The 16457-nt window shown below is 50.2% G+C and overlaps 1 protein-coding gene across 1 annotated transcript in view; it reads left to right on the top strand.

Annotated features, from left to right (window-relative positions):
- The first annotated feature begins 818 nt into the window (after positions 1-818).
- The window catches only part of rps6ka5 (ribosomal protein S6 kinase, polypeptide 5), a 23417-nt gene continuing 7778 nt past the window's right edge, over positions 819-16457 (top strand). Inside the window, exons 1-12 of the mRNA XM_056589822.1 lie at positions 819-1121; positions 3628-3699; positions 3939-4157; positions 6386-6501; positions 6830-6931; positions 7047-7130; positions 7271-7374; positions 7582-7732; positions 8406-8567; positions 10478-10603; positions 12222-12355; positions 14278-14371. Of these exons, the coding sequence (XP_056445797.1) occupies positions 1052-1121; positions 3628-3699; positions 3939-4157; positions 6386-6501; positions 6830-6931; positions 7047-7130; positions 7271-7374; positions 7582-7732; positions 8406-8567; positions 10478-10603; positions 12222-12355; positions 14278-14371 (1434 nt within the window). The 5' untranslated portion in view covers positions 819-1051. The remainder of the gene's footprint in view (positions 1122-3627; positions 3700-3938; positions 4158-6385; positions 6502-6829; positions 6932-7046; positions 7131-7270; positions 7375-7581; positions 7733-8405; positions 8568-10477; positions 10604-12221; positions 12356-14277; positions 14372-16457) is intronic.

Raw genomic sequence — 16457 nt, 5'->3', positions numbered from 1 at the left:
CTTTAATTGAGGCCGCCGTGGCTGCGCAGTTTACTTTACTTAGCTGATCCGTCACTTTCTTATTGAACAGCCTCAAGAAAATTATATTTGACTATTCTTAATATTAGAAACTAACGAAATTCGTTCAAATCGCCCAAAATCGCAACCCTTGTCAATCCTGTTTTGTTTAAATAAAGATAAAAGATGAAAGATGATTTCACGAGCATTATACTGTTTGATGATTGTTTCGTTTCTTGTAAACATGTCTGAACTATAACTGAAACTGTTGTATATTCTTGAGCGCTGACGAGGCCATCTTTCTTCGTTACTATTTCTAAAGCAATTACAGATCACTTCCGCAAGGTGGCGACACGAGAACGTATAAATCCAACAGTTTTGGACATTTTAACTTTCCTTTCCAAATTGAACATAATGTAAAAAAAAAAAAAAAAAGGATTCCATTCAGGTAAACTGTGCATGCAAATATTTGGTTATTTTCGATTTGGCCAAGTTGTCAATATACCTTTCATACCCTGCAATGTTTTATAGTTTTGATAAGGATTTGGTTATGGTCGATCTTCTGACTACCGTTACAATTTAATTAATGCAATCATATTGCCCTAAAACAGGTGCTTAAAATCGGGTAATTACCCCAAATCAGATGTTTTATTGCAGTCTATGATGGTACGCAGTATACGCTATTTGCGTCCAATGTCCCCCCCTGGCGGACTAGATGGACTACATGAAGAGTGGGCGGGCACGTCAATCCTCTGACACTACAACGAACCAATCAACGGGGACCTTCTCCCATAGCAACCCCAATCACGCAAGTCGGGGAACTCTGTTGCGAAGGTAGTGGCGTTGGTGTGGTAGAAGCAAGTGTTTCCTATGAGCTTCTGCTGTTGCCTGCTTAGGAATAGCAACAGCAATTCCGCCAATATATCGTCAAGTTTTGACACCAAACGCGTTAGCGTTACCTCAACGCATCCACACGATATAACAGACCGATGTCTCGCTAGGTTTCGGCGGCGCTGCGGACAGCAAGGTGTGCGATAATAGTCGGAATATTACGATGCCATCCCCGATGGAGGGGTCTTCAAAGAAAGGTGACCTGTTTACTGTGAAACATGAGCTGAAGAATGGTAAGTCTGGCCGACTGGCTAGCTAGCATCACACATACACACATCCTTAAGGACCGAGGGGTCTGCGGTTCGTCTGCTTTGGATGACACGTGTGTGTCTTCTACGTTAGCTCGGACCTCGTTCCAAGGCAGCTCTTCTCCCGGCATAGCGCCGGGGAAGGGATGCTCCGAATGAGTGTTATTGGTGAGAGAGAGGGCGGGACTTTCAGTCGCTCGGGATATTGGCGCGAGAGGGAGGGACTTCTGGCACTGGGAGAGCCGTTTCCGTTACATATTGGGTTATTTCTTTGGAAAAATAGCCATATTTATTCACCTTGTCATTATTATGCTGATTTTGGGTGTTTTCTTAGTATTCTCTTTACGGAGGCTGGTAACCACTGAACAAATATCATAGGAGGTAAAATACCGGAAGTGGTGTTGCGGTAGACCGGGATAACGTTACAAATCAGGATTCCCTCAGCCTACATTAGCTCTCTGCTAGTGCTGAAAGGGTCGACCGTCGCCTACCATCGTTAACCAGACTAATGTAGACCGTAAAAGGCGAGGGAGAGCTGGCGTAAAGTATCTACCAACGTTAGCTGTTCCCTTTCATCACCCAACCTGGCCTTACTAGTTACGAATATAAGTAAAATCAACTGTTCAAAAGTTGTTGACCCCCCCCCCCCATCTCAAACTGGGATCCGTTTTCAAGCTCTATTCGATGACACTGATAACTTAAGGTGATCTCCAGTGATCTCTATTTGACATGTCTTTAGGCTGAGAGCTTAGACGTTAGATAACCCAGATAAGTTATATAAAGCTAATGCTGCAGTCACTTCAAATAGAGCGTTAGGTTCTGCTTTAATGTTGCCTCATGTACACTTCCTAATTCATATCCACATTGTTGTAGATTGTGACACGAGAACCACAGGCCAAACCGAGGACCACCAGCCAATAGTTTACAGCTTCCCCCTTTCTTGCCTTTACGACTGTTTGACTCAGTGCAGTTGAAGCCCAGAATGGGGACCCCAGTGTTTACATGAAGTGGGGCGATCGGTGCAGTTGTGTTGACTATCACAGCTGTTGTTAGGACCTTGTTATTGAAAGAGAGCCATAGATGGAAAGACTTGCACGAATCCTCCCACCACCTAAAACCTTAAACAAGTTTCCTCCATAGTTCCCAAAGGCGTAATGTGAGCGTAATCTGAGAAGATATTAATCGTTGTTTGGACGGATCTGTAACAGTCAGTGTGGGCCAATATTGTTGTAGATTGTGGAACACTAGCGTTCAGGTATAGACTTGAACAAGCAGCTCCGGCCCTTCCCCCAAATATGTTGACAGTCAGGTTGTCATTGGCCAGTGTTCTCTGGTACTCTGTTGTTGCACACACACACACACACACACACACACACACACACACACACACACACACACACACACACACACACACACACACACACACACACACACACACACACACACACACACACACACACACACACACACACACACACACACTCTAATGCTGCAGGGCTTTTCCAAGCTCTATAAAGATGTGACGTCTGTGGATATGTATTGCATACTGTCATTTCTACAAAGTCCAAACTGTCTGTTCTATATTGAACTGCGCTTTCCCCTGCTTTTAATCAAGGACATATTTCGGAACCAAGTTAATGTTCTGTCGCATGACCAGGCCAGGATAACTCTCAGCCAGTCTATTAATAAACATCTTTAACGAAACCTGCCCCTCAAAGGCGGGATCCGCACCAACGTTATGCAATCTGAATCCGTTCGGCCTGAAAGATGTGGATCACAGCGTAGACACGCAAGACGGCCCGTTCTCTCACGCCGTACAATAACCCCCCTCCCAACATGTCTTCTGGTCGACTGAACACGAGGCCCATGGAGAAGGGGGAATCAGCTGTCTTAATTTCTGCGGGCGCCACAGACTATTTTCAGAGTGTGAGATGGCAGGCATGCATTCACTACATGTGGACCACGGCTCTGGGCTCGCTTCACTGGAGCCCGGCGCACACGTGCGGGCCAGCGTTGGTTGGAGCAGCGTTGGGTTTTCATTAGCTTATTATACCGTTTGATGAACATCAAAGATTAACCTAATCCATTTCCTGGACAGCAGGGCTAGTTTGTATTATCTCATCTTTTTTTTTCTTATGCAGGCCTGCCTGACACAGCAACATTTGCAAGAGACTTTGCATGCATATAGGCATGTGTGGTTGATGTCATTCAATGGAAGCCTTCCTTTGTACAGGACCAGTGTGCAAGTTGGTTTACATGCCAAATTCGGCACTAAACTTGGACCTGCTGACATGACATATTAGACACATGAAGGTTTTTCTTAGGTTATATATGTTCTACGCGTGTATTTAAGAAGTTTATTAGTCAACAACATTAAGGGACGCGCATGATTACAAAGCTGCATAAATTAGCATTTGTTGGTAAAATGCTACATTAACCCTGTGGTTGCTTGGCCTCATTTGATTTCCTTTTCCTGTTTCGTCTGATACAGCCAACCTTACAGGCCATGTGGAGAGGGTGGGCATCGAGAACTTTGAACTTCTTAAAGTTCTGGGCACCGGAGGTAAGAGGCTCCTTCCAGTGACTTAGTGCTGTGCACTTATGTTCCGTGGTATTTATAGTTTCTCAATGGCTTTTCAGTATTAGTAAACAGTTGATCTAATTTAAAATCGTAATTCGCAATTTCTAACGTTTGTGTTTTTCAATTGAGTGAAATAAAGTGGCACGCGTTGATTTCCTACCACTAGAGGGCAGTAAAGAGGCGGCCATACTCCTCTCTCATGATGTTTTCTCGTGTCTCAGCGTACGGAAAGGTGTTCCTCGTACGCAAGGTGAGCGGCCACGACACGGGGAAGCTGTATGCCATGAAGGTCCTGAAGAAGGCCACCATCGTGCAGAAGGCCAAGACCGCCGAGCACACACGCACCGAGCGCCAGGTGCTGGAGCACATCCGCCAGTCGCCCTTCCTCGTCACGCTGCACTACGCCTTCCAGACTGACACCAAGCTGCACCTCATCCTCGGTCAGCCCCCCCCCAGTAGACATACTTCCTGTCAATATAATATTGTTTTTACCGCCTGTGCCTAGAGTCCGTTCTGAACTGGGGAAAAGGGCATTTAGTTATGCTGCTCCTTTTTCATGGGACCAGCTGAAAAATGCGCTAAAACTTAAGGAGCTGGTTTCTATAAACAGGTTTAAATCCTTTCTTAATGATGTTGAAGCTGGCTCTTCTGTCTGTACATGCTTTGTTTGATGGTGTTCTGACTGTGATTCTGTTCATATGTTCTCTGTTGTTTTCCAATTATTGTCTGTAACTGTGGAACCGTGCTGCTGCCTGTCTTTAGGACTCTTTTGTAAAAGAGATTTTTAATCTCAATGAGACTTCTCCTGGTTAAATAAAGGTTCAATAAAAACAACGTATATACTAGGGGTGTGCACGGTTACACGTGTAACCGGGTAGTAAATCATAACCGTTAAGGAAAAATCAGTAAACGAAAACCAAAAAAAATAAAAAAGTCACCGCGCCATTGTTTCAATGGGAATCGCGACGGTCTATACTTTCAACATTAAGTTTACATATTTATAATTTGAAATTCGTCCCAACCTTTATACCACAGATACTATAGGGTCTACAGCATATAACCGCATTTTCTGATTACAGTTTAGTGAAACGGTAAGCTGACAACATCGCTAATTAACACCGCAACTGCAAATGAACCACATGGAGATAACCATGGCAACCGGTCAAACAAATTCTCTTTTTGCGATCATTCTGCTCGCGCATCCGCCGTGTTGATAAACAAATAATCCCCCTACAGCATGACTGCGGTTCACTTTAACAATAAATAAAAAATTCATTAAAGGTGCCATGACATTAGTGGGCCACTAACACAGTATTCAAAGACGTTCCCGAAATTCAGCCGTGGTGCAGAGTTACAGCCACTCCGAGCCAGTCGCACATTGAGCTTCCCCCAAATGCGCTGTATTGGTGTCTGTAGCTAAAATGCAAATGAGGAGGAGGGAGGCGGGTCAAGGAGGAGGGTGGGGGTGTGGCCCTGAGCAGCTTGCAGCCACGGTACCATGCGCTCTGTTTACAGTGGATGTATCACAATGGCGAGGCGCACACAGCCTTTAGCCGTGTTCTGTAAATATTCTAGAACACACAGGAGTCCTGGAGCTCTATATCTGAATAACATAGATATCAATAGATATCAATAGATATCTATATCATATAATATATATTATCACGGCCAAAAGCTGTGTGAGCCGATATTATGAATCTCAAACGACCGCGTTGGGTTCTCCGACGTTCCTGGTTCTTCCACGTCCACATCAATCTGAAGGAGACTAATCCGCGACATTGAGGAGAAAGGGATGGTTGCCAGTCAGCGCTTAGGCACCTCCGCCTCCTGCAGCGCCGAGGCGGTGGTCCCTCGGCAGCGGGAAGCGGGGCTCAAGCGGGAGACATTCGCGGCCAACAATCTCTTTCTCCTCAATGTCGTGGTTCATTTTCTTGAGAGAGTCAAAGCCAAAGTTCCTTTCCCCCAATTCATTCTCAACCATGGCTGAGATAACCCCCACTACAGTCTCGTTGTGGAAATACAAGAGACGTCAAAGAACCGACAAGAAACACTTGCGTTACAGTGTGTGTATTCACACACACACACACACACACACACACACACACACACACACGTGGCGCTCATACGGGCGTGTCTCATTGGCGGGCCAGGTCTCTGGGCGGGCCAGGCAGAGTAAGGGGAGGAGCTTAGATGCTATTTGACGACATATGAACGGCTTGAGCCTCCGTTTTTTCAAAGGCGAGCAGAACAGCTAGTGCTGGTTTTACACCGAACGCAAGTTTGAGCCACTGGGGGACCATAGGCAGGCTAGGGGAACTCATCTTTATGTTAGAAAACCTCAAAGTGAGATTTTCATGCCATGGCACCATAATAACGGTTAACTGTGTACACGAAAAAAAAGCCGTTGTGTAACCGTTAACTATTCTTTGTAACCGTTCACACCCCTAGTAGGCCTATATACAGGTTATACGTGCAATGAATGAGTCGCAGATCATATATCAATAATAATAGTAGTAATAGATTGGTCTTTTACAGCGCTTTTCTTGGTACTGAAAGACGCTTTACAAGAAGGAATACATAGACACACAGACCTGTCTGTGTGTAAACCCTAGTGGGCCAACGATGACTGGTGATATTTAAGGCCCCCCTTCATCACGTCTCCTTCCAGATTATGTGAACGGGGGGGAGCTCTTCACCCACCTGGTGCAGAGGGTCCGCTTCAAGGAGCAGGAGGTGGCGCTCTACAGCGGGGAGATCGTCCTGGCGCTGGAGCATCTGCACAAGGTGCGTCTCCTCGGGTCCTCACCACAGCTGCAATTAGCCTCCCATAGAAACATAATGATAGGTGGGGGCTCTCATGGCTCCATTAGGGAGACGGGCGCTTAGGGTCTCATGATATGCCGGTTTAAAAATAGGCGGAAATTAGGTTGCTTAAAAAAACGTGTTTTAAGAGAGTCGATTAATTGGGGGATGATTCAGATCTATGGGAGTAATGGTGGCTATTTCTGTCGCCGCATCCTACATTCAGGGAGTCCTCCAGGCATAAAGGCTGCGTGTAGTCAGTGGTTAGATGGAGATCATTCCCCTGACGTTTGGAGCTCTTCTTTTCCAGCTGGGAATTGTCTACCGGGACCTGAAACTTGAAAACATTCTACTGGACTCGACCGGTCACATTGTACTCACAGACTTTGGCCTCAGTAAAGAATTCGATCAGGTCAGTTGGACTGAACAGATGTATATATTTGACATCATAGTTATTCAATTATACCGGGAAAATCCCAAATCAAGGTACATTTAGCATATTCAGTACTTTGTCTTTAATTCGTCAGGTGGAGAGGGCCTTCTCCGTGTGCGGGACCATTGAGTACATGGCTCCGGAGATCGTAGAAGGAGGAGCGTCCGGCCACGACAAGGTAAGACCATCGCTACGCACTCGCTCCTTTGTGCAGAATCTAAAGTTGCAACGCTGCATTCTCATCTGTCTCGAGAGCGGGTGAGAGGGGAATGCCTGCGAGGGAGTGAGTGTTGTATGGGCGCCTTGTCTCTGCTCCAGGCCGTGGACTGGTGGAGCTTGGGGGTCCTGATGTACGAGCTGCTGACCGGGGGCTCACCCTTTACTGTAGACGGAGACGAGAACTCCCACACAGACATCGCCAAGTAAGACCCCCCCCCGTCCCAAACCAAACCCTCCCCTGTTCGCCCGCGGGCGCAGTGTCGGTTTGGGTTGTGTCCGTGGATGACTCCATCGGCCGAGGAATAGTTTGAATACTAAAGGCTGGATTTAGTTTCACCATTCGCTCCTCAGGGGTTCATTCAGAAGCTGTGCCTCACTTCCTTTGGTTTGACCCCCCCCCCCCCCTCCAGGAGGATTCTGAAGAAGGACCCCCCCTTCCCCAGAGACATGGGACCGCTGGCCAAGGACCTCATTCAGAGGCTGCTCAACCGGGACCCCAAGAGGAGGCTGGGCTCCGGGCCCGGATCAGCCGAGAACATCAGGGGCCACCCCTTCTACCAGGTGGGCCCTTCAGCGCCGCTCCAATGTGCACCGAGGGGCTCCAGTCCATGCCTCCCTCCATGACCAGGGAGTTCAGTCCATGCCTCCCTCCATGACCAGGGAGTTCAGTCCATGCCTCCCTCCATGACCAGGGAGTTCAGTCCATGCCTCCCTCCGTGACCAGGGAGTTCAGTCCATGCCTCCCTCCATGACCAGGGAGTTCAGTCCATGCCTCCCTCCATGACCAGGGAGTTCAGTCCATGCCTCCCTCCATGACCAGGGAGTTCAGTCCATGCCTCCCTCTATGACCAGGGACTGTACTTCAGTCCATGCCTCCCTCTATGACCAGGGACTGTACTTCAGTCCATGCCTCCCTCTATGACCAGAGACTGTACTTCAGTCCATGCCTCCCTCTATGACCAGGGAGTGTCAGGAGGTTGAACCCACAGTGTGGCTTCAAACAGACATCCCTAGTCCACAAACAGCTCTGTTCGGTGAGGTGTGATTCTAGTTTTAGTTTTTATGCATGGAGTAGACGCCCTCTTATACTATTTAGTCGTTTAGAGGACGCTTTTATCCAAGGTGTCTTCATACAGTGAACAGATACTGCAGGGGACCTTAGTAAGCAGGGGGGGGGACAAACGACCCAACCATAACCCTGTGTTCTGCATCTTCTTCTCCCCTCCCTTTGTAGAAGATCAACTGGAAGGAGCTGGCTGCCAAGGAGGTCCCTGCTCCCTTCAAGCCGGTGATCCGGGACGAGCTGGACGTCAGCAACTTTGCGGAGGAGTTCACGGAGATGGACCCCACCTACTCCCCCGCGGCCCTGCCCCAGAACTGTGACCGCATCTTCCAGGTGGGCTCCCACTTCCTGTTTCACACGTTCATCCTCTCACAGAGAGCTGCATGGACGGGGGAGGACTTCCCACTTAAATCCTTTTTAACAAAAGATGTACAATTGTGTGCTCCTCATGTTGAAAGGCTGTTATCTATTTCAATGCGCTGACCATGAGAGCTCATTACTACAATCTATCAATAACTAGGTCACTAACCCGCCGCTCCTCTGTCATTACCAACCCGAGGCGTATTGCTTTCAGCCACCCCAACTAGATTGAAGAAATGCACGTCTTTGTGATCTTTACTTTAAAGTATGAGGTCATGATGTTGAAGGAATATCTTTTCTTCCCGATGCATGAGTGCAGTTAATATCCAGTACTTAAGGTAATGTCACTTAGCTGCTCAGCCTATGCAGCACTGTGGGGCCTCTCCACGTCTTGTTGCCTCTTGGGCCCTTGCTTGTGTTCCACCGGGATGAATTCAGCGGCGTGGATACTTTAGTTAGAACTCTGTGAGCCTTAGCGTCGCAAGTAGTGTAAAGTACTGGCTGAAGTAAAAGCTGACATTAGGCCTCGCGCCAGCTCAGTAACGGGGGTTTGAAATACTTCTCACAGCCATTGAAGTTCTCAAGTGAAGTTGGTGAACAGAGCTCCAGCGTCTGCTGTAAGTCAACACGAGGCCTTGTGTGCGCATCGCTATTTAAATCGACTGAAAGAGGGGCTTTTATCCAGGTCTTGTAATTACTGCCATGTGCGCCTCTGATTGAGGTAACAGATGTGAAGGACTATTTTTGATGTAGCTTTGAACCGCGGTGTGGCCCGCAACACCATACCAGCTGATGGCTGTGTGCTGTATCGCTGATTGCCTCCTGGATCCTCGAGCCCTCGCCGATCAATGGCTCCATTAAGGAGTCTTCTCTGGGGGAATAAAAGGTTACACTTGGGGAGATCACCATGCCTGTCTCAGTGACGCCCTCGCTCTTTGATTGCCAACTTCATCTCGCCCTTTTTTTTCTCTCCCCCCTCCTCTCAGCTGCCATTCACAGACCCAGTCTGGGATTCAGTTGGCTTTATAATTTGCCCGCCTTAGCAATCTCTCTCTGAGATGACGGCAACCATCCCAACTTTTACATAGAGCGCAGGGCCGCGCCTCCTCCCCCTCCCCCTCCTCCTCCTCCTCCTCCCCCTCCCCCTCCTCCCCCCCCTCCCCCTCCCCCTCCTCCTCCTCGCCCCCCACCCCCACCCCCTGCTGCAGCTCTTCACAAAACAACACTAGAGTTGCATTAAGAGAACCGAGGTGTAATTTCACATCAGCAATCAAATATTCAAGGCCGGTAATTTTGGGGGCAACTCGTGCATTCAAGCCCTCCATCCTTCCGTCCATTCCATGGCTGCGCCTCTCCCCACACAGCTGTGTGTGTGTCTGAGTGAAAGGAGGAGGCTGGGTGCGTGGAGGGGGGTGGGAGAGGGAGGGATTAATGCCCGTTTTAGAGCTCTGGGCTTCGCACAGTTGGAAGTCAAGCAGGCGGCACGCAGCGCTGACAATGGGCGCAGATGGGCGGCCCGTGTTGACCTCATGGTTAGCAGAGAGCTGAGCGCCATACGAGACAGATGTGCACACCACGTATAGAAGCCCTCGGCGGGAGATATTTTTTAAATATATCTGAACACACAGCGTATGTACACAGAGCACAGCCTAGCAAAGTGCGCGTACAACCAACGCCTCTATTTCGTTAGAAAACATAACAGGAAGGATGTTGAGCCTAAATAACCCTTTTTCTGTTACTGGAGGTTTCCTGTTTACCATTTTTTAGGTCCTCCCCCTTTCCTCCCCCACACTTCTTTAGCATGGCATGTGTGTAATGTACATCTCTCTGAGTCCTGACGGTTCATGTAAACACCCCCCCCCCCCTGTGTGTTGTGGGCGCAGGGCTACTCTTTCATGGCGCCCTCCATCTTGTTCAAGAGGAACGCCGTGATGGACGACACCCTCCCGCTGGGTGGCGCCTCCGAGAGGCCGGGTGCCGCCGCCGTGGCCCGCAGCGCCATGATGAAGGTGTCCTCACTCACTCGCTCACTCACTCACTCACTGATTCACTCACTCACTCACTGACTCACTCACTCACTCGCTCACTCACTCACTCACTCACTCACTCACTCACTCACTCACTCACTCACTCACTCACTCGCTCGCTCACTCACTCGCTCACTCACTCACTCACTGATTCACTCACTCACTCACTCACTCACTCACTCGCTCGCTCGCTCACTCGCTCGCTCGCTCGCTCACTCACTCACTCACTCACTCACTCACTCACTCACTCACTCACTCGCTGACTCACTGACTCACTCGCTCACTCACTCGCTCACTCGCTCGCTCACTCGCTCACTCACTCGCTCGCTCACTCACTCACTCACTCACTCACTCACTCACTGATTCACTCACTCACTCACTCACTCACTCACTCACTCACTCACTCACTCACTCACTCGCTCACTCACTGATTCACTCACTCACTCACTCACTCGCTCACTCACTCACTCGCTCGCTCACTCACTCGCTCACTCACTCACTCACTGATTCACTCACTCACTCACTCACTCACTCACTCACTCACTCGCTCGCTCGCTCACTCGCTCGCTCGCTCACTCACTCACTCACTCACTCACTGATTCACTGATTCACTCACTCACTCGCTCACTCGCTCGCTCGCTCACTCACTCACTCACTCACTCACTCACTCACTCGCTCACTCGCTCGCTCACTCACTCACTCACTCACTGACTCACTCGCTCACTCACTCACTCACTCACTCGCTCACTCACTCGCTCACTCGCTGACTCACTCACTCACTCACTCACTGACTCACTCGCTCACTCACTCACTCACTCACTCGCTCACTCACTCACTGACTCACTGACTCACTGACTCGCTCGCTCACTCACTCGCTCACTCACTCACTCACTCACTCACTCACTCACTCACTGACTCACTCGCTCACTCGCTCACTCACTCACTCACTCACTCACTCACTCACTCACTCACTGATTCACTCACTCACTCGCTCACTCACTCACTCGTTCACTCACTCACTCGCTCACTCACTCGCTCACTCACTCGCTCACTCACCCGCTCAGCTCACTCACTCACCCGCTCAGCTCACTCACTCACTCGTTCACTCACACTGTGTGGTTCTTAAATATAATATATTCCCATAGTCTCCCTTTTTGTTTGGACTCTTGGGTGTAATCAGTATGAGCCCCAGAGGATTTATTGAGTCAATTCCCTGTTCAGAATAAGTTTCCGTCCTCTATTCTGGCGCTAGTTAGAGTTTGGTATGTATGCGCCCACCTCTTGACGTTCCTTGTCGGTGATTGGACTTTTGTGTATTGCTGTACTGTATCTTTTTGAGTTTTGTGTTTGTTTTTGTTTGGCTCTTGCTAACATTCTGGTGAACCCATGCATGGCCCAGTAGGGTAAACTCAGATCCATCTTAATCGAGTGTTTCGAGATAAGAAACTACTTTGTCGGAGCTCTGCGTGCATTCGCTCCTCAAATATTTACATGAAGTTACTTCTAATCCGACCGCTACAACACAAGGGTTGGAGTGGGGGCAGGTTGGTTGGGGGGGACAGTGTAGGTTCTCTCTTACCGTAGCCTTGTGTGTGTGCAGGACTCCCCCTTCTACATGAGCTACGAGATGGACCTGCAGGAGAACGCGTTGGGGGAGGGCAGCTTCTCCATCTGCAGGGGCTGCAGGCACAAGAAGACGGGCCAGCACTATGCCGTCAAGATCGTCAGCAAGAGGTACCCTCCTAGTCCTCTGTCTGTGGGACCCCTTAACGGGACCCCTTAACGAGCATCACAGGCCAAACGCTTTGGGCTGGGATGAAGGGCTGAGAGTAAGCCACCATATCGGCCACCAAAACAATTTAAGGGGAAATTCTGCATTACTATGACAACTTAAAAAAGTCTAGATCTCCTTTTATTTGTTGTAAAGACGGGGTGTGCGTTGTCATATTAGATCATTCCCCCCATGGATCTTCTCATTGGAGCAGGACTTCCTGTGATCCGCCATCTTGGTGTCATGTAAAAAGTAAAACAAACCCAGACTGGGGAGAAAGCCTTGTCCTGTTAGCTGAACTGACCGAGGGTTAAGATCGTACGCATAATAATGACACCGTACGCATGGTGTCAGGAGCAGGGAGAGAGAGTTACTGCTCTCTGACTGAGACCTAGAGAGCGAGGCAGAAGGAGCAGAGAGAGAGAGTTACTGCTCTCTGACTGAGACCTAGAGAGCGAGGCAGAAGGAGCAGGGAGAGAGTTACTGCTCCCTGACTGAGACCTAGAGAGCGAGACAGAAGGAGCAGGGAGAGAGAGTTACTGCTCTCTGACTGAGACCTAGAGAGCGAGGCAGAAGGAGCAGAGGGAGAGAGTTACTGCTCTCTGACTGAGACCTAGAGAGAGAGGCAGAAGGAGCAGAGAGAGAGAGTTACTGCTCTCTGACTGAGACCTAGAGAGTGAGGCAGAAGGAGCAGAGGGAGAGAGAGTTACTGCTCTCTGACTGAGACCTAGAGAGCGAGGCAGAAGGAGCAGGGAGAGAGTTACTGCTCCCTGACTGAGACCTAGAGAGCGAGGCAGAAGGAGCAGAGAGAGAGAGTTACTGCTCTCTGACTGAGACCTAGAGAGCGAGACAGAAGGAGCAGAGGGAGAGTTACTGCTCTCTGACTGAGACCTAGAGAGTGAGGCAGAAGGAGCAGGGAGAGAGTTACTGCTCTCTGACTGAGACCTAGAGAGCGAGGCAGAAGGAGCAGGGAGAGAGTTACTGCTCTCTGACTGAGACCTAGAGAGCGAGGCAGAAGGAGCAGGGAGAGAGTTACTGCTCTCTGACTGAGACCTAGAGAGCGAGACAGAAGGAGCAGAGAGAGAGTTACTGCTCTCTGACTGAGACCTAGAGAGCGAGACAGAAGGAGCAGAGAGAGAGAGTTACTGCTCTCTGACTGAGACCTAGAGAGCGAGGCAGAAGGAGCAGGGAGAGAGTTACTGCTCTCTGACTGAGACCTAGAGAGCGAGGCAGAAGGAGCAGGGAGAGAGTTACTGCTCCCTGACTGAGACCTAGAGAGCGAGACAGAAGGAGCAGGGAGAGAGTTACTGCTCTCTGACTGAGACCTAGAGAGCGAGGCAGAAGGAGCAGAGAGAGAGTTACTGCTCTCTGACTGAGACCTAGAGAGCGAGGCAGAAGGAGCAGAGAGAGAGAGTTACTGCTCTCTGACTGAGACCTAGAGAGCGAGGCAGAAGGAGCAGAGAGAGAGTTACTGCTCTCTGACTGAGACCTAGAGAGCGAGACAGAAGGAGCAGAGAGAGAGAGTTACTGCTCTCTGACTGAGACCTAGAGAGCGAGGCAGAAGGAGCAGGGAGAGAGTTACTGCTCTCTGACTGAGACCTAGAGAGCGAGGCAGAAGGAGCAGGGAGAGAGTTACTGCTCCCTGACTGAGACCTAGAGAGCGAGACAGAAGGAGCAGGGAGAGAGTTACTGCTCTCTGACTGAGACCTAGAGAGCGAGGCAGAAGGAGCAGAGAGAGAGAGTTACTGCTCTCTGACTGAGACCTAGAGAGTGAGGCAGAAGGAGCAGGGAGAGAGTTACTGCTCTCTGACTGAGACCTAGAGAGCGAGGCAGAAGGAGCAGGGAGAGAGAGTTACTGCTCCCTGACTTAGCGGTCCTCTGGTAGGATGGAGGCCCAGACGCAGAAGGAGATCGCTGCTCTGAAGCTGTGTGACGGACACCCCAACATCGTCAAGCTGCACGATATCTGCCACGACCAGGTAGACACACCTCCACCTGCACCAACAGCTGCACCACCATCACCAACACCACCACCTGCACCATCACTACCACCAACACCTACACAACACCTACACAACACCTGCACCAACAACACCATCACCACCACCACCTGAAACACCTGCCCCACCACCAGCAACACCGGCACCACCCCCTTCACCAGATGTGTGTTTGTGGCCTCAGTCATGCCCTCCTGAAGTGGGGCAAGGCAGAGTAATGTGGGGCTGCTGAAGACCCCCCGGGGGCTCTGATGCGCTGCTCTTTCTCTCTTATTGCCCCCCCCCCCCCCTCCACCTACATCTCCTCCACCCTCTCCATGCCCCCCCCCCCCCCGGTGCATGGTCATGTGACCAACCGGCCTACATCCAGCTGTGCCTCAGACCCAAACCACACGCTTGACCTAAAAACACACACCACACAATCACATGAAAGGGGTGTGTGTGTGTGTGTGTGTGTGTGTGTGTGTGTGTGGTGTGTGTGGTGTGTGTGTGTGTGTGTGTGTGTGTGTGTGTGTGTGTGTGTGGTGTGTGTGGTGTGTGTGTGTGTGTGTGTGTGTGGTGTGTGTGGTGTGTGTGTGTGTGTGTGTGTGTGTGTGTGTGTGTGTGTGTGTGGTGTGTGTGGTGTGTGTGTGTGTGTGTGTGTGTGTGTGTGGTGTGGTGTGGTGTGGTGTGGTGTGGTGTGGTGTGGTGTGTGTGTGTGTGTGTGTGTGTGTGTGTGTGTGTGTGTGTGTGTGTGTGTGTGGTCTAGGCCATGAGGGCCACTTCAGCTCTGATGAGCTCAGGGTTATCACGCTCCCACGCGGACCCCTGACCCACATCAAAGCTGAGCCCCCCCCCCCCCCCCCCCAGTCTTTGTTCCTCAGCTAATGAGAACCGCTGCGCTAGAGGCAGGTACTCCCAATTTACCCCCCGATGCCCCCCACTGCCCCAGACCGCTTCGTCGCTTGGACCTGCCCTCGGGGTCCGTTATTATACTGGGGAGGGCGGGGGGAGGAGGAGGGGGAGGAGGAGGGGGAGGAGGAGGGGGAGGAGAGGGGGGGGAGGAGGAGGGGGAGGAGGAGGAGGGGAGGAGGAGGAGGAGGAGGAGGGGGAGGAGGAGGAGGAGGAGGAGGAGGGGGAGGAGGAGGGGGAGGAGGAGGAGGGGAGGGGGAGGAGGAGGGGGAGGAGGAGGAGGGGGAGGAGGAGGAGGAGGAGGAGGGGGAGGAGAGGGGGAGGAGGAGGAGGGGGAGGAGGGGGAGGAGAGGGGGAGGGGGAGGAGGAGTGTAATGTTTGTGTTGGAAGATAAGTGTGTGTGTGATTGTAGGTAATTCATGAATTAGTGTATCTTTGTGTGGTTGCTCATCAATGTGCGTGTTGGTATCCGGGTGCATGGTTGTTTATGGATGTATTTGTGGGTGCTTGTTCACGAATGTGTCTGGGTGTCTGTTTGTGCGTTGGTGCGTTGGTGCGTTGGTGCGTGGCCTGTGTGTGTGTCTCTGTTTGTGCTCTTGAATGTTTGTGTGCATGTGTGCGTGCTATTTATTATTTCTGTGTGTTTATGTGCGTGATCTTAAATGCGTGTGTTTGTATCTGCTCTCTTGAATGAGTGTTTTAGTGCTTTTGAATATTTGTATGTGGGTGCTCTTTAATGTGTGTGTGTTCTCTCTTATGTGTGTGTGTGTGCTCTGATGTGTGTGTGTGTGTGTGTACTCTAACGTGTGTGTGTGTGTGCTCTGATGTGTGTGTGTACTCTGATGTGTGTGTGTACTCTCTAATGTGTGTGTGTACTCTAATGTGTGTGTGTGTGTACTCTAATGTGTGTGTGTGTACTCTCTAACGTGTGTGTGTGTACTCTGATGTGTGTGTGTACTCTGATGTGTGTGTACTGTGTACTCTCTAACGTGTGTGTGTGTACTCTAATGTGTGTGTGTGTACTCTAATGCGTGTGTGTGTGTGCTCTGATGTGTGTGTGTACTCTCTAACGTGTGTGTGTGTGCTCTGATGTGTGTGTGTACTCTCTAACGTGTGTGTGTGTACTCTAATGCGTGTGTGTGTGCTCTGATGTGTGTGTGTACTCTCTAACGTGTGT

The sequence above is a fragment of the Gadus chalcogrammus genome, chromosome 5, assembly GCF_026213295.1.
Source record: "Gadus chalcogrammus isolate NIFS_2021 chromosome 5, NIFS_Gcha_1.0, whole genome shotgun sequence".
Classification (NCBI taxonomy): domain Eukaryota; kingdom Metazoa; phylum Chordata; class Actinopteri; order Gadiformes; family Gadidae; genus Gadus; species Gadus chalcogrammus.
Note: the sequence above shows the minus strand (reverse complement) of the source record. Positions and strands in the feature narration are given on the sequence as shown.